Genomic DNA, 22,839 nt, shown 5'->3' with positions numbered 1-22,839 from the left:
GTCGGATTCGCGTTTATCGTCGAAGGAATGAGCGTTACACCGAGGCCTGTACTCTGGAGCGGGATCAATTTGGAGGTGGAGGGTCCGTCATGGTCTGGGGCGGTGTGTCACAGCATCAATGGACTGAGCTTGTTGTCATTGCAGGCAATATCAATGCTGGTCATTACAGGGAAGACATCCTCCTCCCTCATGTGGTACCCTTCCTGCAGGCTCATCCTGACATGACCCTCCAGCATGACAATGCCACCAGCCATACTGCTCGTTCTGTGCGTGATTTCCTGCAAGACAGTATTTCAGTGTTCTGCTATGGCCAGTGAAGCTACCGGATATCAATCCTATTGAGCATGTCTGGGACCTGTTGGATCGGAGGGTGAGGGCTAGGGCCATTCCCCTCAGAAATGTCCGATAAGTTGCAGGTGCCTTTGGTGGAAGATTGTGGTAACATATCACAGCAAGAACTAGCAAATCTGGTGCAGTCCATGAGGAGGAGATGCACTGCAGTACTTAATGCAGCTGGTGGCCACACCAGATACTGACTGTTTCTTTTGATTCAGACCCCCCCTTTGTTCAGGGACACATTATTCCATTTATGTTAGTCACATGTCTGTGGAACTTGTTCACTCTATGTCTCAGTTGTTGAATCTTGTTATGTTCACACAATTTTTTGCACATGTTAAGTTTGCTGAAAATAAACGCAGTTGACAGTGAGAGGACATTTCTTTTTTTGCTGAGTTTAGTTGCGGAGAGTCCCTGAAATCCTAGATTCAGATCATTCAGGCTAGAAAAAACATCACCCAGATAGGCCAGTCACGTGAGAAACTTGTCATCATGCAGACAAGTGAAATTTATGGTCGGTAAAGAAAACTTTAAGCTCATCTTTCAATTGAGAAAAACTTGTCAAAACTTCTTCCCCTTGATAACCAGCTCACTTCTGTGTTCGCTGCCCAGATCATTGCATAGTCCAGAAAATACACGAGAGTTCAGGAGCCTTGCTTTAACAAAGTTAACCATTTTCCCTGTAGTTTCCAAAACGTCTTTCAAGCTGTCAGGTATTCCCTTGGCAGCAAGAGCCTCTCGGTGGATGCTGCAGTCTACCCAAGTGCCGTCAGGAGCAACTGCTTGCACATATGTTACCACTCCACCATTTCTCCATGTCATGGCTTTTGCACCATCAGTACAGATACCAACGTGAGCAGCAACTACGTTTGGCTACATACCGTTAGTGGAATTCCCGCGAGAATGTAACGATTAATGTGATTGGATGTTAATTGTTTCACTAGGCTACCTGTATTTGACTGTGTGTTGTTATTTCGCTGAACACTAGATGGTTTAATTGTATGTTTGGCGGTGAAACATGGCTACTCAGGCAAGAAAAAAAACCTCACCCAAATGTATAGCCCCGTTGAAAAATATATATGGAAAATATATAAAAATGTAAAAATAAAAATGATATACACTACCGTTCAAAAGTTTGGGGTCACTTATAAATGTTCTTGTTTTTGAAAGAAAAGCACATTTGTGGGTCTTTAAAATGACATCAAAATGTATCAGAAATACAGTGTAGACATTGTTAATGTTTTAAATGACTATTGTAGCTGGAAACAACAGATTTTTAATGGAACATTTACTTAGGCGTACAGAGGCCCATTATCAGCAACCATCACTCCTGTGTTTCAATGCACATTGTTAGATATTCCAAGTTTATCATTTTAAAAGGCTATTTGATCATCAGAAAACCATTTTTAAGTGTGTTAGCACAGCTGAAAACTGTTGTACTGATTAAAGAACCAATAAAACTGTCCTTCTTTAGACTAGTTGAGTATCTGGAGCATCAGTATTTGTGGATTCGATTACAGGCTCAAAATGGCCAGAAACAAAGACATGTCTTCTGAAACTCGTCAGTCTATTCTTGTTCTGAGAAATGAAGGCTATTCCATGCAAGAAATTGGCAAGAAACTGAAGATCTTGTACAACGCTCTGTACTACTCCCTTCACAGAAGAGCACAAACTGGCTAAGGTGCCGCTGTAGGCCCTCTTTGGTTGGGGACAGAAGCACCAGATCATCAGCAAACAGTAGACATTTGACTTCAGATTCTAGTAGGGTGAGGCTGGGGTTGTTCTAGTGCCCTCGCGAATTCGTTGATATATATGTTGAAGGGGGTGGAGCTTAAGATGCATCCCTGTCTCACCCCCTGTCCATGTGGAAAGAAATGTGTGTTTTTTGCCAATTTTAACCATACACTTGTTGTTTGGGTACATGGATTTTATAATGTTGAATGTTTTTCTCCCAAAACCATTTTCCATCAATTTGTTTAGCGGACCCTCATGCCAAATTGAGTTTGTCAATTAGGGTGTGCAGGGTAAAAAACACGTGGTCAGTAATTTGGTAAAAAGCCAATTTCACATTTGCTCAGTACATGGTTTTCCCTGAGGAAATGTATGAGTCTGCTGTTAATGATAATGCAGAGGATTTTCCCAAGGTTGCTGTTGACGTATATCCCCCAGTAGTTACTGGGATCAAATTTGTCTCCACTTCTGTGGATTGGGGTGATCAGTCCTTGGTCTCTCTCTCTCACTATCTCTCTCTCTCTCTCTCTCTCTCTCTCTCTCTCTCTCTCTCTCTCTCTCTCTCTCTCTCTCTCTTCTCTCTCTCTCTCTCTCTTTTCTCTCTCTCTCTCTCTCTCTCTCTCTCTCTCTCTCTCTCTCTCTCAGGGAGGTGCAACTCCACCCCCCCACCCCACCCCGGCCCTGCATGTCTAGCCTGTCTTCTCCTGGGGACTGGCCTGAGATTCATCAAATAGGATTTGCAAGCGCTTAAGGCAGCACTTTTGTTGACTATCTCATTACAGCATAGCTAAGTACTCGTTAGGCAACACTGGACTAGCCGTGCGCTCAGAGAATGGAAAGGGTATAAGACTTGAGTTGTTTTTTAAAGCTCAGACAGATTAGCATCGCTGGGGATAGGTTTTTCTCTTGATCAGAAAGACAGGGTTTTTTTCAGACTAATTTTCAAGGCTGGAGGACAGGTCAAAGTGAGCTCATCTCTTGGGGGAAGGAAGGTTTTTCTCCACTTGTTGTCATTCTGCTCTTGCCTGTATGCTGATAAGAAGCCTCAGTGTTCCAGGACCATACGCACAGCAGAGGGGATTTTGCTTGTCGTTCTGCACTTTGGGAGTAGAAGGTAAATTACAAGTGTGTGAGTGTTGAGTTGGGTTTGTGTTCTAGTCTAAGGGTATGCAAAGAGGTAATGGGGATTGGAACGTGTGCTTTAGAAGAAAAATCAAAGTCCGTTTGGGTATTTTTGTTACAAGATTCTAAATGGGACTTACTCAGAATATATAGTAGCTGGATCCACTGTAGTAGCTGGACCCACTGTCGGAGCTGGACCCACTCTAGTAGCTGGATCCACTGTCGGAGCTGGACCCACTCTAGTAGCTGGATCCACTGTAGTAGCTGGATCCACTGTAGTAGCTGGATCCACTGTAGTAGCTGGATCCACTCTAGTAGCTGGATCCACTCTAGTAGCTGGACCCACTGTAGTAGCTGGACCCACTCTAGTAGCTGGACCCACTCTAGTAGCTGGACCCACTGTCGGAGCTGGACCCACTCTAGTAGCTGGATCCACTGTAGTAGCTGGATCCACTCTAGTAGCTGGATCCACTCTAGTAGCTGGATCTAATGGTGCAATTTACCATTTGCCATTATTTTTCAGATGTAGAATTATTTCCCCCCTATGTTGTAAACCAGGAGTGGGGAATATTGCCCTACAATGGCAGGTGTAAGTGAGGCTTTTGTTCCAACCAAGCAGTAACACAGCTGATCCCAGGGACTACAGATGGAAACTGATGACTACAAAACTGTCTGGCTGGCTAAGTCTGGCACATTTACAGAAATGTTGATTCCATGTACATTGTCCCTGTTAAATAAATGTAATAATTGGAATTCAATTCCATTCATAACTGTCTTGATTGATGACTCGGATAAGTTGATTAGTAGAAACCGCAGTGTTACTGCTTGCCTGCAATGAAAGCACAAAATCGAATTCAAATCTTTAGTACTTTTTTGCCATTTACAGGTGAAGCTAACTACTGGAAGTAGACTACTTTTTTTTGATAAATAAAAATAAAATATCAGTGTATGAAAACATTAGGCAATCATTTCCATTACTTTTCAGAATTAAACCTACCTAATTCTCACATGATACTATTATTGTGTTTACTCGACTAAATTATACATTCTGGTAACATTTTACTCCAGAGTGATCTATTTTTGCAATTTGAAGTGTACAACATATCGATTTGATCATTTTTCACGAAGTAGTGGTTAAGTACTGATTCAGTAAACTGTTTCTTAACAGTATCTTTAATGTAGCTCAACTTACAGTGTGAAGTCCTTTGTAGTTTGGTAGGCTATATTTTCAGAGTGGCTTCCCCAACACTGTTCCTAGGGTAAGACTCAGGATACATTTCATTTCTTTAAAAGTTTCATTATCTACAATCTTTATTTTTTTAAATATATAATCATGTGATACAAGATGCAAAATAATACAATCAGGAATAAGCACTATGTTATGGAATTGACTTTCATTGTGTGTAGATGTTATGTGGCCTTCAGCGGAGTGGCCTAACCTGGAGTTGTTGAGTCTTGGGCTGTGTTTTTTTCCATTTTAAAAGTGTGTACTGTGGACAGCAGACCCAAGATAGGGTCTGGCGCAGGCATCAAGGTTGAACAGATGTGGCCAGACTAGAGTCACTAGAGCTGAAGGTCACCTTGATGGCTGTGATGTCACTGAGGATCTCTGGGAGTTAGGATGACATTAATTTGTGGCTGTCATCATTAAGATTATTGGGTAGGGACGGGGGATGGCCTTAATTTGTGCACATGATTGACTCAAGATTGGACCTGTCAGCCAGTTGTCATCAACAACAAGGAGTTATTTGTATCTAGGTAAGATTTGTTCTTGTCACGTTCTGACCTCTATTTCCTTTGTTTTTGTATTTATTTAGTATGGTCAGGGCGTGAGTTGGGTGGGCAGTCTATGTTTGTTTTTCTATGTTTTGGTCTAGTTCTATGTTCGGCCTGATATGGTTCTCAATCAGAGGCAGGTGTTCGTCATTGTCTCTGATTGGGAACCATATTTAGGTAGCCTGGGTTTCACTGTGTGTTTGTGGGTGATTGTTCCTGTTTTTGTGTTTGCACCAGACAGGGCTGTTTTGAGTTCTCACGTTTCTTGTTTTTTTTCGTTAGTTTGTTCATGTATAGTGTCGTCAATAAATACAATGAACAACCACCACGCTGCGCTTTGGTCCGCCTCTACTTCACAAGAAGAGAATCGTTACAGTTCTCCTGACACAATTCGGTTGAGAATGTTCTACGTGTGTTTTACAGATCAGTAGGGTTCGCATGGCTTGGGTGACACCATTGACCTCTGGCAGGATCCCCCCCACCCCCCTTCACAACTGTTTTGTCACTGTTGATTGAGTCAGTGGTCATTTCTAGGGTTCTAAGTGTGATATTTGATTCTTGCTGATTCACATTTAGTAGGGCTTTAGCATGTTAATGAGGTTTAGCACACACTGCACAATGGGACTCATTCCAAGCGGTTCTTTGAGTAGCGTTGTCCATTAAACTCTCCATTCACAGTCCTCTCCATGGAGAAAGAACTTGGAGAGGCATTGTGTGTAAGTTTGCCTTTGAATGTAAGATGGATTGTAGTAACCCCCTCACAGCAACAGAAAGCTTGATGTTCTGTATACTTTATTTTAGGGCTTTAAAACAATATTTCTTTATATCTTGAAGAAATGTGTGTGTTTATTTTACGACATACAGTGAGCTCCATTTTGTTGTTGTTTTGGCTCTGTACTCTTTGTATTTTAAATGATACAACGATGTTAAAGTGCAGAAGGTCAGCTTTAATTTGAAGGTATTTTCATCCATATTGTGTGAACCGTTTAGAAAAGTAAGCACTTTTTGTACATACTTTTTTATATAAGTTAAGTATTTGGTCCCATTTTAGGGGACCATTTTAGGACAAATCCACCTATGTGTATTGAAGGAGTCAAACGTTAAGTATTTGGTCCCATATTTCTAGCACGCAATGATTACACCAAGCTTGTGGCTCTACAAACTTGTTGGATGCATTTGCTGTTTGTTTTGGTTGTGTTTCAGATTATTTTGTACCCAATAGAAGTTAATGGTAAATAATGTATTGTGCCAATTTGGAGTCACATTTATTGTAAATAAGAATATATGTTTCTAAACAATTCCACATGAATGCTGGATGCCATGATTACGGATAGTCCTGAATGAAACGTGAAGGGGTCTATAGTATACATACTTCAGAAATCTAATTTGATGTTATACAAATGGTGGCAAACAGATTCTGCCACTTTACGTAGTATGACTTTGCTGATAAATGATTGTAGGTGAAGGTGGTGGTCTTTTTACACTAATGCCCATCTAAACCTGGTGCTCTCTCTTTGTTCTGCAGGGCCTCAGCTCGTTTGCCATGCCCTTCTTGGAGAGAGATGCCGACCATATGGACACGGACGGCATACGGAAGGTAAAGTGGTGTCCCTAGGTACACCCTCATCAGCTCAGTGTGCTCTGAGAAAATATCTATATTTATTTTGGAGGAAATCCAGAGATAGTTGGTGTTCCTTTAGCCTGGTGATCCAGTTTGGATGTGCTTCAGCCAACTCCTCTCTTGTGATTGTGCCAATGATACTGTGGTTGGCTACAGCACGTACAGTTTTGGACCAGGCTAGGGTTAGTCACAAAGGCCATCATTTGGTACTTCAATTCTGTTTTCATTGAGGAAAATAGAAATTAAAAGCATCCCCAACTCAGTTAACATAGTCTTGATTAAAACCTCAATCTTTCATCATTACCTGTTTAAATTCGGGGAATGGACCTGACCTCACACTGAAAAAAAAACATGACGCCTTTGATATGATGACTGCTCTGTGGGGATAATGTGGTCAGTCACACAGAGGACTTAAGCTGAGCCAGACCTGTCAATCAAGAGCCTGGTGCTGAGTCATTAGGTTAGAGCAGGACTTGAGAGTCCTGGTGCTGAGTCATTGGGTTAGAGCGGGACCTGAGAGTACTGGTGCTGAGTCATTGGGTTAGAGCAGGACTTGAGAGTACTGGTGCTGAGTCATTAGGTTAGAGCAGGACTTGAGAGTCCTGGTGCTGAGTCATTGGGTTAGAGCGGGACCTGAGAGTACTGGTGCTGAGTCATTGGGTTAGAGCAGGACTTGAGAGTACTGGTGCTGAGTCATTGGGTTAGAGCGGGACCTGAGAGTACTGGTGCTGAGTCATTGGGTTAGAGCGGGACCTGAGAGTACTGTTGCTGAGTCATTGGGTTAGAGCAGGACTTGAGAGTACTGGTGCTGAGTCATTGGGTTAGAACAGGACCTGAGAGTACTGGTGCTGAGTCATTGGGTTAGAGCAGGACCTGAGAGTACTGGTGCTGAGTCATTGGGTTAGAGCGGGACCTGAGAGTACTGGTGCTGAGTCATTGGGTTAGAGCAGGACCTGAGAGTACTGGTGCTAATGTTACGGTGAGCGAAGGGGGGAACCCAAGAGCGGACTCAGCAGAGGAAGCCGGGATGAATGCACAAAATGTTTATTGAACATAGCAAATGGGGAGTGCAGAACCGGGGCAGCTCAGATGAGTAGCAATAACCAGGAGTGTAGAGTGAGGTTGGAGTTGGCAGCAAGAAACAGGGGAACAGGTCCTGGGGGGACTCCAAGGTAATGGTGGTGAGTAATATCCAGAGCAAGGTGGTTGGTGGTAAGATAAGAGATTACGATCTGGCAGCGTGGAGATGGCAGGCTTGAGTATATGTAGAGGTCTTGATTATGGGACGATATGCTCTGACTCCAGCACACCTGTCTCCAACACCACACACACACACACACACACACACACACACACACACACACACACACACACACACACACACACACAGAGACATACCCTCTGCATGCAGAATTCTGCAAAAATATCCTCCGTGTACAACGTAGAACACCAAATAGATATCAAAATCCAGAATAGAGCCGTTAAATTCTACAACCACCTAAAAGGAAGCAATTCCCAAACCTTTCATAACAAAGCCATCACCTACAGAGAGATGAACCTGGAGAAGAGTCCCCTAAGCAAGCTGGTCCTGGGGCTCTGGTCACAAAGAGAAACACACCCCACAGAGCCCCAGGACAGCAGCACAATTAGACCCGAGCAAATCATGAGAAAACAAAAATAGAATTACTTGACACATTGGAAAGAATTAACAAAAAAACAAAGCAAACTAGAATGCTATTTGGCCCTACACAGAGAGTACACAGCGGCATAATACCTGACCACTGTGACTGACCCAAACTTAAGGAAAGCTTTGACTATGTACAGACTCAGTGAGCATAGCCTTGCTATTAAGAAAGGCCGCCGTAGGCAGACATGGCTCTCAAGAGAAGACAGGCTATGTGCACACTGCCCACAAAATGAGGTGGAAACTGAGCTGCACTTCCTAACCTCCTGCCCAATGTATGACCATATTAGAGAGACATATTTCCCTCAGATTACACAGATCCACAAAGAATTCGAAAACAAACCCAATTTTGATAAACTCCCATATCTACTGGGTGAAATTCCAGTGTGCCATCACAGCAGCAAGATTTGTGACCTATTGCCACAAGAAAAGGGCAACCAGTGAAGAACAAACACCATTGTAAATACAACCCAAATTTATGCTTATTTATTTTCCCTTGTGTACTTTAACCATTTGTACAACACTGTATATATAATATGACATTTGTAATGTCTTTATTGTTTTGAAAGTTCTGTATGTGTAATGTTTACTGTTAATTGTTATTGTTTATTTCGCTTTTGTATATTATCTACCTCACTTGCTTTGGCAATGTTAACATGTTTCCCATGCCAATAAAGCCCATTAGAGAGAGAGAGAGAGAGAGAGGGAGAGAGAGAGAGAGACACGCTCTTATCCAGAATGACTTAAAGGAGCAATTAGGGTTAAGAGAGAGAGACAGAGAGACAACACCGGATGGACACCAGAGGGCGTAGTGGGAGCAGATGTGACAGTTGAGGAAGGTGGCCTCTCTTTGAACTCCCACACACAAACTCACTAAAATACAATCTGATAGGTGTACGTGCATGCAGTGCACACACACATTTTTCAATTAATAAAGTGGCAGAGATGTCTACCTGTCAATAAAAGGACTGAAGATCTCCCAGGTGGTGCAATTCAGAGATGGATGTCTCTTACTTGGCATTGTTCCATATCCAATCAATAATCTAATTCGTTGTTCTCATTTAGGTGTTTCCAATATTACTCTTAATTGGATGTGGTTACACTTACATTCTTTTACATTTTCTGTCATTTAGCAGACGCTCTTATCCAGAATGACTTAAAGGAGCAATTAGGGTTAAGTGCCTTGTACAATGGCACATTCAAACCATTGACTTTTTGGTTACTGGCCCAATGTTCTTAACCGCTAGGCTACCAGGCTTACACTGTGTTCTAATAACCTGGTCTGGAATGAAGCCTCTTAACTCTTTGTGTTGTTAGGCCAAGCAACATCCTAGCACCAACAGGATCAATTGAAACCAATAGAAGCCAAACTCTTTTAAGTGGAGGGCAAGAGAGCTAGATGCGAGGTGGCCACACACCTTGCCTAATGCTAGATGAAACCCTGCTGTATGGTAGGCCTATACACAAGAGCACAACTTTCACTGGAGCACAACATTCACTGGGTCCCCCCACATTCTGAAATTGCATTTTTGTTCCCCCCAGTTTTATCATTGGAATGTGATACAAAACGAGGCAACAATGTGCTTTAGGACCATGCGGATGCCTCCAAGCGGAGTGCTTGTCCACCGGATAAAAAAAAAAATATAGATATATATTTGATACCCCCTCCCACTTCTAAAACCAAAGTTGCACATCTGCCAAAACATAACCTTGTGCAGTATTGCCTGATTGAAGGTGAGGGTGTGTTGGGATGTGAACAACAGAAAATGCAATGATAGTGGTTCCCTTCTAGTGTAGTCAGTGTTTATATTTATGAGTTAAGTCTTATCTCAGACAGAATCCTCTCTGTGTCGTCCTCCATCTCTCACCTTGGAGCATGAAGGTCCAACCCCTTTTTTACTGGATTTGAAGCGGAAGCTACAGGGACGACTATCAATCAGAAAAAAACACCAAGGAAACCAGTGAAGGCTGTAGAGAAAGATAAATAAGATGATAGCTGTCAAGGATGTAGAGTGTGGTGGATTATTCCCCTCCCAAGGTTTTAGTATATTTAGTACATATCCTATTTTATTCCCATGGTTTCTCGTACTGACTGTTGCTTTACCTCATTGCTGAACTGTACCTAATACATAACAGTAGGTTTGTTTATAGTAAATATAGCCCCGGCATTGCTTCGCATATTTTTTCCAGATTGTTATTTTAGATTATGTCCTCACCTCAGGCTTGTTGTTTTTTTTTTACACACATTTCAGTGTGTGTTTGTGCACAAGCATGTGTGTGTGTATTTGTACATATGTTTTTTGTTTTCCTAATTCTGCCATGGGATTGGCTTAAGGTTTGGACATAGCCCAAAACCATGAGGCTGCAATGTCATTTAAATGGAGTATATCAGCATGTTTGTGTAACACCTGAACATGAGAAAGGGTTGGACACTTATCAAATGAAGTAAATAAATATTGTTTTCTCAGTCAGAGTAATAGGCCTAGTGGTTTACAGTTCAAAACCAGCATTACAGTGCAAGAATAACCAGTCCATTCCGACTACACTTTCCCTTTTCAGGGGATCAAGCAACAAAGCTACTCTGGCACCAAATGACCGATCTGCATGAAACTTGATATAGCATCTCTGGACTAAGGTCTCCCAATATAAAATTTTCTAGGCAAGTACCTCAAGCAACAAGGACTAATATGGACTAATAAACATTAAAGTGGGAGTGACCTGGTACATAAATGCATATAAATCAGACATGGTTATTCATATTGATACAACACTTGATATGCATGTTCCAAACGCTGTCAAGACTCAACGTATACAAGAACAATCAGATCCACCACATGGTGGCGCTATAATTGCCACACATTTATATCTAATGATCTGTTTGACTCAGAGTCATGGAATTGGCACACGTGCTCAGGGATGTGAGTCTAAATAACCTACAGAGTATGGTTATGTTTGGCTGCATGGTGGAGATGTTGGATGGGGGAAAACATTAATTCAAGCTCATTGGCTAATAGTGGCCATGTTGTTTAAGTTACAGTCTTGTAAAATGTTGCGTTTAAAGACGTGCGTCTATAGATGCTATATACCAAACCTGGTGCCGATCCTTCACATAGTTCTGGCTTTTGATGGGTCCAAAACCCATCAAAAGCGTATCACACGATATGTTTGATTTGAGTTGTGATATTTGGCAGGCATGTTGAGTACAGAATTAGCTCATCCAAAGGCAACTAGTAAATATTGTCCTAATGGTGGCGCTGTGGTACTATAGGGCTTGAACCCCGCCATGGCTGCTTGCAGCTTCTGTATATTCTCACTTTAATGTTCTTCATATAAATCTCTATACTCTTACTGCATACCTTAAAAGCTTATGCGTGTGATTTGATGCAACCCTGAAGCCATCTATGTCCATCGGTATATTAATATGTATAAAGGGGAAACTCCTCACATTGATTATACTTTTGAATTATTATATTTTTTAATCTACTCCAATGCCATCACCAGCCTTTAGCTCTAATCTATCGTCGTTAATGGACTATTTGCCCCCAAATCGAAAGCTCCCAACTTGGCTTGAACATTGTAATTATTCAGCAAAGACCTAATCTCGGTTAACCCAGAACTGAAATCTTGCGTAATTTGGTCAGATGCTTTGTTTACATAGTCTGTCAATGAGATTAGGGAAGACGTACAATACATTTCTGGGAATCGTCTTGTTATCCCAGAAACTCTCAGACAGCATAACAGACTCTTCATTGCATTATTAGATAATGAACAGTTTGCATTAATAAAAGCTTTTGATGCACCTCCCTCTCTAACTCGGCTGCTTACTGAAAGGGGCAAGTTTAGTCGATATTTTAAATTATTTCAAGAATGTCCCTGATTTCGAATGGAGAGTAGAGAGAATTATCATAATAACGATGAATTGAACCATAAATGTATAACATAAATGTGCACCACAATATTTTTTTTATATTACCCTTAAAACCCTCTACAGTATAGGCCCTGTCATGTAGTAACCAAAAAGGATTAAACAAATCCAAATGTATTTACATTTCTCAACCAGCTTCATGAGGTAGTCACCCTGAATACATTTCAATTAATAGGTGTGCCTTATTAAAAGTACATTTATAGAATTTCTTTCCCTCTAAGGGATAGGTGTCCCCCCCCCCCCCCCCCCCCCCCCCGTAGGCTAATGTGATTAGCATGAGGTTGTAAGTAACTTCCCACGACATAGACATATCTGGTATGGGCAGAAAGCTTACATTCTTGTTAATCTAACTGCACTGTCCAATTTACAGTGAAATAATACCATGCTATTGTTTGAAGAGAGTGCACAGTTATGAACTTGAAAATGTATCAATAAACCAATTAGGCACATTTGGGCAGACTTGATACAACATTTTGAACAGAAATGCAGTGGTTCATTGGAGTCTAAAACTTTGCACATACACTGATGCTGTCTAGAGGCCAATGTCTAAATGGTGCCTAAGCTGGAATAATTCATTGTGGCCTTTCTCTTGCATTTCAAAGATGATGGAATAAAATAAAAAAACCATCAGACCGGTGGAAATCTGTCCTTTTGTCTGATGAGGTGTAGGTTAACAGATGATCTCCGCATGTGTGGTTCCCAACGTGAAGCATGGAGGAAGAGGTGTGATGGTGTGTTGGTGCTTTGCTGGTGACACTATCAGTGATTTATTTAGAATTCAAGGCACACTTAACCAGCATGGTTACCACAGCATCCTGCAGTGATACGCCATTCCATCTGGTTTGCGTTTAGTGGGACTACCATTTGTTTTTCAACAGGACAATGACTCAAAACACACCTCCAGGCTGTCTAAGGGCTATTTTACCAAGAAGGAGAGTGATGGTGTGCTGCATCAGAGGACCTGGCCTCCATAATCACCTGAACTCAACCCAATTGAGATGGTTTGAGATGAGTTGGGCCGCAGAGTGAAGGAAAAGCAGCCAACAAGTGCTCAGAATATGTGGGAACAACTTCAAGACTGTTGGAAAAGCATTCCAGGTGAATACCTCATGAAGCTGGTTGTGAGAATGCCAAGAGTGTGCAAAGCTGTCATCAAGGCAAAGGGTGGCTACTTGGAAGAATCTGAAATATAAAATATATTTTAATTTGTTTAACACTATTTTGTCACTACATGATTCCATATGTGTTATTTCATAGTGTTGATGTCGTCACTATTATTCTACAATGTAGAAAATAGTAAAATATAAAGAAATGATTGAATAAGTAGGTGTGTCCAAACTTTTGAAAGGTACTGAAAATACATATATTTATTAAACATTCAACTACATGGAAGAACGTGGAACAGCAGATAGTCCCCAAAAATAATCTAAGGGACATTTATTCTTCAGTGTCTGTCCTATTCTGAGAGATATATACAGTTGAAGTCGGAAGTTTACATACACTTAGGTTGGAGTCATTAAAACACGTTTTTCAACCACTCTACAAATTTCTTGTTAACAAACTATATATTTTGCAAGTCGGTTAGGACATCTACTTTGTGCATGACACAAGTCATTTTTCCAACAATTGTTAACATACAGATTATTTAATTTATACTTCACTGTATCACAATTCCAGTGGGTCAGAAGTTTACATAAACTAAGTTGACTGTGCCTTTAAACAGCTTGGAAAATTCCAGAAAATTATGTCATGGCTTTAGAAGCTTCTGATATGCTAATTGACATCATTTGAGTCAATTGGAGGTGTACCGGTGGATGTATTTCAAGGCCTATCTTCAAACTCAGTGCCTCTCTGCTTGACCTAAGAAAAATAACTGTATACCTCCACAAGTCTGGTTCATCCTTGGGAGCAATTTCCAAACACCTGAAGGTACCGTGTTCATCTGTACAAACAATAGTACACAAGTATAAACACCATGGGACCACGCAGCCGCCATACCGCTCAGGAAGGACATGCGTTCTGTCTCCTAGAGATGCACGTACTTTGGTGCGAAAAGTGCAAATCAATCCCAGAACAACAGCAAAGGACCTTGTGAAGATGCTGGAGGAAACAGATGCAAAAGTATCTATATCCACAGTAAAACAAGTCCTATATCGACATAACTTGAAAGGCCACTCAGCAAGGAAGAAGCCACTGCTCCAAAACCACCATAAAAAAAGCCAGACTACGGTTTGCAACTGTACATGGAGACAAAGATACGTACTTTTTGTAGAAATGTCCTCTGGTCTGATGAAACAAATATTGAATTGTTTGGCCATAATGACCATCGTTATGTTTGGAGGAAAAAGAGGGAGGCTTGCAAGCTGAAGAACACCATCCCAACCGTGAAGCACGAGGGTGGCAACATCTTGCTGTAGGGGTGCTTTGCTGCAAGAGGGACTGGTGCACTTCACAAAATAGATGGCATCATGAAAATGGAAAATTATGTGGATGGATTGAAGCAACATCTCAAGACATCAGTCAGGAAGTTAAAGCTTGGATGCAAATGGGTCTTGCAAATGGACATTGACCCCAAGCTTACTTCCAAAGCTGTGGCAAAATGGCTTAAAGACAACAAAGTCAATGTATTGGAGTGGTCATCACAAAGCCCTGACCTCAATCCCATAGACAATTTGTGGGTGTAACAGTATAACTTTAGACCGTCCCCTCGCCCATACCCGGGCGCGAACCAGGGACCCTCTGCACACATCAACAACATTCACCTTTCCACAGCCTCACCTTTCCACAGAGGGGTCATATTAGTGTGTAGCCCCAACTGTTTGGACGCTCCAGACAGATTGGCTGTACCGACTTCAGTTGAGTCCCAAGACGCTTGTTGGGATCTTAGAACAAAACGGAGAACGTCATCATGTTTTTGAGAGTCTCACCTTTCTATAAAGTGAGAAGATTGATTTTTGGGTCGTCTCAAACACTCCTCTAGCTCTGCCACCTTTCACGGCAGATGCGGAAGTGTGACATTGGCGGATGTGTTGGATTGAGATGCATCCAATTTTGAAAAAAACATATCTTTAGTTTAAATTTATTTTTTTATTACACTATTTAGATTTCCTCGGGTCCACTGAAATCGCCTGTAGGGTGTAACTACTACTCCTACTTTGAATGTTGTAGATATCAATTTCCCCATCAACAAACACCCATAGCACACTTATTACATTTAAAACTTCCCATTTCTCTAGTAGGGCCCTATAGGTTATTTATTGGAATGAACTATATCAGCAAAATGTCCATGATAAGTGGTCGGTTTGTTTGGTATCGATAACCTTTGGTTTATATTCCCAGCTCTAGTTCGTAGTCCTGGTAATAATCAATGCTCTATCTATCTGACCAGGAAAACATTACAAGAAACTTGTAAGTCAGGACAGCATATTTGTGACATTGAACCCATTTTTTAGGCTTCACAAAATCCCTGCCTTTGTGTATTGAAGATTGGACACCCCCATGAATGCAGAGTGATAGAAAACCAGGTTTAATATGTTTTCTTGATTGTATCTACCTCTTGAAACAGATAGTGGGAGCTATTTCCTCTTAATAAGGAATGGCATGAAATAGCATTTGAGTAGTTGAATAGCTATATAGAATTGTGCATTTTGTATTTATTAGAGTTTCAGGCTACTTTTCTGTGATGTACCTACATCAATGTCTTGCCACAGTAACTTCAGAATATGCACAATTACACTAGATAAAAAATGGTTCAGTAGATTCTGGACTGATGTAATATGGAAATTATGTCTTTAGAAAATATTCACTGACAGAATATTACAGAATGTCAAACATAGTCTGGATCTTAATCGTCACTCTCTCAGCTCGCTGCTGTGGGGCTGTGTTGTCAAAAGAGAGTAGAAAAAACACATGACCTAGAAAGCAAATGGTTAACTCTTTGTTTTCTCCCTCAGGGTGGAGGGAGTTGCCACTCAGTCAGCCCGACGAAAGGTTTCTTCACCCGGGGACCCTTCAGTCGGCCCTCCAGTCCCAAGTCAGCCCCTGCCAGGACCAAGAACAGCCCAGGCTCCCCCAAAACCATCTTCCCCTACCCTTCGTCCCAACAGGACTCCCCACCCAAGTCGTCTCGTCGCCTGAGCTTCAGCGGCATCTTCCGCTCTTCCTCCAGGGACTCTACCTCTAACTCCACCTCTCCCGTCAGCGTCAAGGTCTTCTCCAGGGCCAGGAAAGGTAAGGCCAGTTGCTCTGTGTGTAACAGGGTTGGTTCAGTGAACCACGCTCGCATGATCTGTCACCTTCTATGAAAAATGGAGAGTTGTGTTAGCTCCCCGACTTAATGCCTAGGCTTTAGCTCAAAGGGCTAATATAGTACAGTCGCACTCGGGAAACCTGGATTCGAACTCTGGTCAGTCACATATGTGCAGTATTTGTCTGAAGGGCGGGAACGGAATACAAACTACAACATAGCTCAAGTTGTTCCTCTGCTGGTGTGGTAGTTAGTGTTGTATACTTTTAGGTTGTTTTAGTAGATGGAAATGCCTGCATTGTCTATTGGGCAAGTGGTTGAGGGGGGTGATGCTCGTTCCTGTTGGTTGTGACGGGTCAACCCTGTGGAAATGCTGCCAAATGGGTATGATTGTGATATTCATGGTCATTTGACACAAAATAAGTAATTTAGTTGCGTTCGATCATGAAATTAGTTTTTCTTCTATAGTCTACAGCAGGGTTCCCCAACTGGTGGCCCGAATTTGGCCCGCAGGTGGTTTCTGAGCAAAATAAATAAATATATACATTTTCTTATTATTATAATTTTTTATTGATAGACATAAAATCAAATCAAATGTATTTACAAAGCTTCTTACATCAGCTGAAATCTCAAAGTGCTGTACAAAAACCCAGCCTAAAACCCCAAACAGTAAGCAATGCAGGTGTAGAAGAACGGTGGATAGGAAAAACTCCCTAGAAAGGCCCGAACCTAGGAAGAAACCTAGAGAGGATCCAGGCTATGAGGGGTGGCCAGTCCTCTTCTGGCTGTGCCGGGGGGAGAGTATAACAGAACATGGCCAAGATGTTCAAATGTTCATAGATGATCAGCAGGGTCAAATAATAATAATCACAGTGGATATTGAGGGTGCAGCATGTCAGCACCTCAGGAGTAAATGTCAGTTGGCTTTTCATAGCCGATCATTCAGAGTATCTCTACCACTCCTGCTGTCTCTAGAGAGTTGAAAACAGCAGGTCTGGGACAGGTAGCACGTCCGGTGAACAGGTCAGGGTTCCATAGCCGCAGGCAGAACAGTTGGAACTGCAGCAGCAGCACGGTCAGGTGGACTGGGGACAGCAAGGAGTCATCAGGCCAGGTAGTCCTGAGGCATGGTCCTAGGGCTCAGGTCCTCCGAGAGAGAGAAAGAAAGAAAGAAAGAGAGCAAGAAAGAAAGAGAGAAAGAGAGCGAGAATTAGAGAGAGCATACTTAAATTCACACAGGACACTGGATAAGACAGGAGAAGTACTCCAGAAATAACAGACTGACCCTAGCCCCCCGACACATAAACTACTGCAGCATAAATACTTGAGGCTGAGACAGGAGGGGTTGGGAGACACTGTGGCCCAATCCGACGATAACCCCGGACATGGCCAAACAGGCAGGATATAACCCCACCCACTTTGCCAAAGCACAGCCCCCACACCACTAGAGGGATATCTTCAACCACCAACTTACCATCCTGAGACAAGGCCGAGTATAGTCCACAAAGATCTCCGCCACGGCACAACTCAAGGGGGGGCGCCAACCCAGACAGGAAGATCACGTCAGTGACTCAACCCACTCAAGTGACGCACCCTTCCTAGGGATGGCATGGAAAAGCACCAGTAAGCCAGTGACTCAGCCCATGTAATAGGGTTAGAGGCAGAGAATCCCAGTGGAGAGAGGGGAACCAGGCAGGCAGAGACAGCAAGGGCGGTTTGTTGCTCCAGAGCCTTTCCATTCACCTTCACACTCCTGGGCCAGACTACACTCAATCATAGGACCTACTGAAGAGATGAGTCTTCAATAAAGACTTAAAGGTTGAGACTGAGTCTGCGTCTCTCACATGGGTAGGCAGACCATTCCATACAAATGGAGCTATATAGGAGAAAGCCCTGCCTCCAGCTGCTTGCTTAGAGATTCAAGGGACAGACAGTTAGGAGGCCTGCGTCTTGTGACCGTAGCGTACGCGTAGGTATGTACAGCAGGACCAAATGGGGAAAGATAGGTAGGAGCAAGCCCATGTAATGCTTTGTAGGTTAGCAAGATTCTAGCAGCCGTGTTTAGCACTAACTGAAGTTTATTTAGTGCTTTATCCGGGCAGCCGGAAAGTAGAGCATTGCAGTAGTCTAACCTAGAAAGGACAAAAGCATGGATACATTTTTCTGCATCATTTTTGGACAGAAAGTTTCGGATTTTTGCAATGTTACGTAGATGGAAAAAAGCTGTCCTTGAAATAGTCTCGATATGTTCGTCAAAAGAGACATCAGGGTCCAGAGTAACGCCGAGGTCCTTCACAGTTTTATTTGAGACAAATGTACAACCATCAAGATTAAAAGACTGTAGAAACACCAGGAAATTAGCTCCAATTGATTTTAAGAGATTTTAAGAGATCTGTTCCCAAGTATTCCCATGCAAAATATATTTTATTTTAAATTGAACCTTTGTTTAACTAGGCAAGGTAGTTGAGATTATTATTTTTTTTACAATGATGGCCTACACCGGCCAAACACAGACAACTGTGTGCTGCCCTATGGGACTCCCAATCACGGCTAGTTGAGATACAGCCTGGATTCGAATCCAGGGTGTCTGTAGTGACACCTCAAGCACTGAGATGCAGTGCCTTAGGCCGCTGCACCGCTCGGCAGTGTAATAATAGAGAGACACGTGATCGTATACAAATGTAAGCAAGGTTTGAAGTTATTATGTTTCAGTCAAGCATTATATCTGTTTGGGCTTCTTGCGGTCAATTTGCAGTCTACAAATTATTTGTAATTTTGTTCCGGCCCCCCGACCATTCGCTCAAGAAAAAAATGGCCCGCGGCTGAATCTAGTTGATGACCCTGGTCCTCCAGTACCCCCAACAGTACACAGTTTTGCTGTAGCCCTTGTCAAACACACCTCATTTAACTCATTGAGGGCATGATGATCAGTTGACAAGTTGAATCAGGCTGACAATAAAATGTATGCTGTTGTGGGCAAGGGCGAAACTTTCACTGGGTACTTTCACGTTCTGAAATTTCATTTTTGTCCCCCTCAGTTTTATCATTTGAATGTGATACAAAATGAGGCAACGGTGTGCTTTAGGACCATGCGGAGCCTATGAGCTGCTGGGAAGGCTGTTTGGACTGGCAAAAAAAAAAAAAAAAAAATGTCTCCCCCCTCTTCTAAAACCGAAGGTGCGCCCTCGGCTGTGGGTACTCCAGGACCAGGGTTGGGAAACACTGGTCTCGAGTTGGATATTGTTGCTGTCAGAGGAGATGGTGTTTCTGGGGGGCTGATGTTGGACTTGCTACCTGGGTGGATGTACGTTCTGTCTCTCACCTATCACATATTTACGTTGACTTGCAGTTACATCCCTTTTCATTCGCCTCCTCATTTCAGAGTACATGGCAGAGCAACATGAGTTTAGTGTTTTAATTACATGCCTTTAAAAACATTTCTACAAAACATACCAGGTGTGTAGATCTCTGGAATATGACTGTTATTTTGGCATTGTCACGGCTTGGCAAGAGACCCTCCTTAGGATGAAGATTTAGTAATTGAATCACTCAGTTTTAGCTAACTTTTGTTATATTATTGATATAAGCCTGCACATGCTGGTTGCCATTATAACTGACGCCCGTAATGATGGCTTTTGCATCTGTGCAGTATGAGAGCATTATTACAAGACTTACTAGAGATAAATTAATGTCCTAGAAACACACAACCATCCATGTTGTTTTTTCAGACCTCACCCTATAGAAGATGAATGAGTTGTTTAGTGATAGTTTGTCTTTATGAATAGCTTTGTGTGTGTAATCCAGTGTAGAGGCCCTGCTTTGCTTGAATTTAATGAGCTAGATCTATGGACTGAGTTCATTAAAAAAACAAACCAGTCACAGGGACCAGTTTTCCTTTTCAAGATATCTTATAACATCTACTACATGTAAATTACATCATTGGGATACGTACAGAACATGCACACATTGTCTGTCTGTTGAGAAAACTAAGATTACTTTGACATTAGGGTGTAATGGTTATGGAGACTGAAGTCCTCTAGACCATCTATGATAGTTAGATAGAGACAAATTCTTTTCCATTTTTCCAGGCAGTGTGCAAATGCCTCCAGAGCAACATCCAGGCCCTACTATCTGTACTGTATTACATTCCATAAAGGTGACTAAAATGGTTGCTTACTGACAGAGTGTAGGAGTAGGCAGCTCCTGTTTTTTCAAGGCAGCTCTGCAGTTGTTAGATTTTGCTTGTTTTTTTCTCCTACAGTTTAAAGACATAGGCTTTCGTTTTATTTGTCATAGGTTTTAGTTTACGTCTGCAGTTGGTTGTTTTGTTTTGTCTGACTTCAAATGGCTAATTCTAAAAAGGATCTTGTTTATAACTATCATTTTTTTTTAAAGTAGGGGGGGGGGGATTTCTTCATAGTTACAATGTAAATGTTGATTGAATCCTATTTGCACAAGTTATATTATACATTAAAATATAACATGGGAAGGACCAAAGTGATTCCTGCTGAAATCTATAATCTGTGCTCTATCTCCAAGTTGTTACAGTTTCCACTGCTCTTGTCACTATGTGTTATTGTACCTGAGATAGTGTGAGGTGTTATTGGCTGAAGCTGATAATAATAAACCAGAGGTCATGGGTGTGTGCCATGGGGATGTCGTTTTACCAGTGGAGGCTGATGAGGGGAGGAGTAAATGGAATGGTATCAAACACATGGAAACCGCATGTTTGATACCATTCCATTAATTCCGTTACTAATAGCCTCCACAGAGTTTTACTATGTTTTTTCCAGTCAGTCCTACAGAGCATGTATTCTTACAGTCTTGGTTCTTGACTCTTGAAGTGGAATTTTCCTCTTCTCCACCTACTGGATAAATAAACACACTCCATTATTGGCTTTTGGGAAATATGTATCTCAGATGAATAGAGAGAAAATAAAATACATTTGATCATACCCTGACAATGTCCAGTGATTTGTTCGGCTACCAAATACCTCTGTTTTCTGACTGTTTTCGAGAACACTGTGATTGTTGAGGGAGAGTCAGTGTTTGTAATAGGTTTGATAAAAATTATTCAAATCCAAGATGTCACAGATGTAGGATCTTAATTTGAGCCAGTTTGCTACAGCATGTCAGTGACCCATATCATCCAAAATGTTATACTTTTGACTCATCTGTCCAAAGAACATTCTTCCAAGAGTCTTGATGATCATCCAGGTGCTTCCAGGTGCTTTTTGACAAACTTGAGTCAACTTTCTGGACGAGATGGGTCTCTTTATGTCTGGCAAAAACCAAACAATGTATTCCACAGTAAGAACCTCATACCAACGGTCAATCATGGTGGTGGTAGTGTGATGGTTTGTGGATGCGTTGCTGCCTCAGGACCTGGACGACTTGCCTTAATAGAAGGAACCATGAATTCTTCTCTGTATCAGATAAATCTACAGGAGAATGTCTGGCCATCTGTCTGTGAGCTGAAGCTGAAGAACAGCTGGGTCATGCAGCAAGACAATGATCCAAAACATACAATCAAGTCTACATTATTTAATTTTTAATTTTTATTTTTTTAAAGTTTTGTGATGGCCTAGTCAAAGTCCAGGCCTAATCCCAATTGAGATGTTGTGGCAGGACTTGAAATGAGTAATTCATGCTTGGAAACCCACAAATGTCGCTGAGTTAAAGCAGTTCTGCATGCAAGAGTGGGCCAAAATAACTACAGGAAGCATTTTATTGCAGTCATTGCATCTAAATGTGGCACAACCAGTTATTGAGTGTAAGGAGGCAATTACTTTTTCAAACAGGGGGATTGGGTGTTGCATAACTTTGTTAATTAAATAAATAAAATAAGTATAATTATTTTGTGTTATTTGTAAACTCAGGTTCCTTTTATCTAATATTAGGTTTTGGTTGAAAATCTGATAACATTCAGTATCAAAAACTTGCAAATATAGAGAAAATCAGAAAGGAGGCAAATACTTTTTCCTTCTAGGATTTTGCCTGTACTTAGCTCTATTCCATTTATTGTTGTCTTAAAAATCCTTAGCCCTTGCCGAAGACAAGCATACCCATAACATGTTGCAGCCACAACCATGCTTGAAAATATGGAGAGTGTGTCAAGTTCTGACCTTAGTTCCTTTTTATGTCTTTGTGTTAGGTTGGTCAGGGCATGAGTTGGGGTGGGTAGTCTATGTCCTTTTCTAGGTTGTTATATTTCTATGTGTTTGGCCAGTATAGTGCTAAATCAGAGGCAGGTGTCGTTCATTGTCTCTGATTGAGAATCAGACTTAGGTAGCCTGTTTTCCCCATTTTGGGTGTGGGTGTTTGTTTTCTCTTTAGTGTATGTCACCTTGCAGAACTGTTTTGTTTTCTCTTCGTTATTATTTTGTGTAGTGTTCAGT

At 41.8% G+C, this 22,839-nt stretch overlaps 1 protein-coding gene across 4 annotated transcripts in view; it reads left to right on the top strand.

Moving 5' to 3' along the window:
* Nucleotides 1–2,840: 2,840 nt before the first annotated feature.
* LOC110535288 (5'-AMP-activated protein kinase subunit gamma-2) overlaps nt 2,841–22,839 on the top strand; it is a 130,602-nt gene continuing 110,603 nt past the window's right edge. Inside the window, exons 1-3 of one of the 4 annotated variants that reach the window (XM_036934906.1) lie at nt 2,841–3,181; nt 6,491–6,562; nt 16,149–16,425. In XM_036934906.1, coding sequence (XP_036790801.1) covers nt 6,509–6,562; nt 16,149–16,425 — 331 coding nt within the window. In that variant the 5' untranslated portion in view covers nt 2,841–3,181; nt 6,491–6,508. The remainder of the gene's footprint in view (nt 3,182–6,490; nt 6,563–16,148; nt 16,426–22,839) is intronic. The other 3 variants (XM_036934904.1, XM_036934903.1, XM_036934902.1) reach the window with 3 other exon arrangements.

The sequence above is a fragment of the Oncorhynchus mykiss genome, chromosome 11 (genome assembly GCF_013265735.2).
Source record: "Oncorhynchus mykiss isolate Arlee chromosome 11, USDA_OmykA_1.1, whole genome shotgun sequence".
Taxonomy (NCBI): Eukaryota; Metazoa; Chordata; class Actinopteri; order Salmoniformes; family Salmonidae; genus Oncorhynchus; species Oncorhynchus mykiss.
This window is presented reverse-complemented; position numbering and strand designations above follow the sequence as displayed.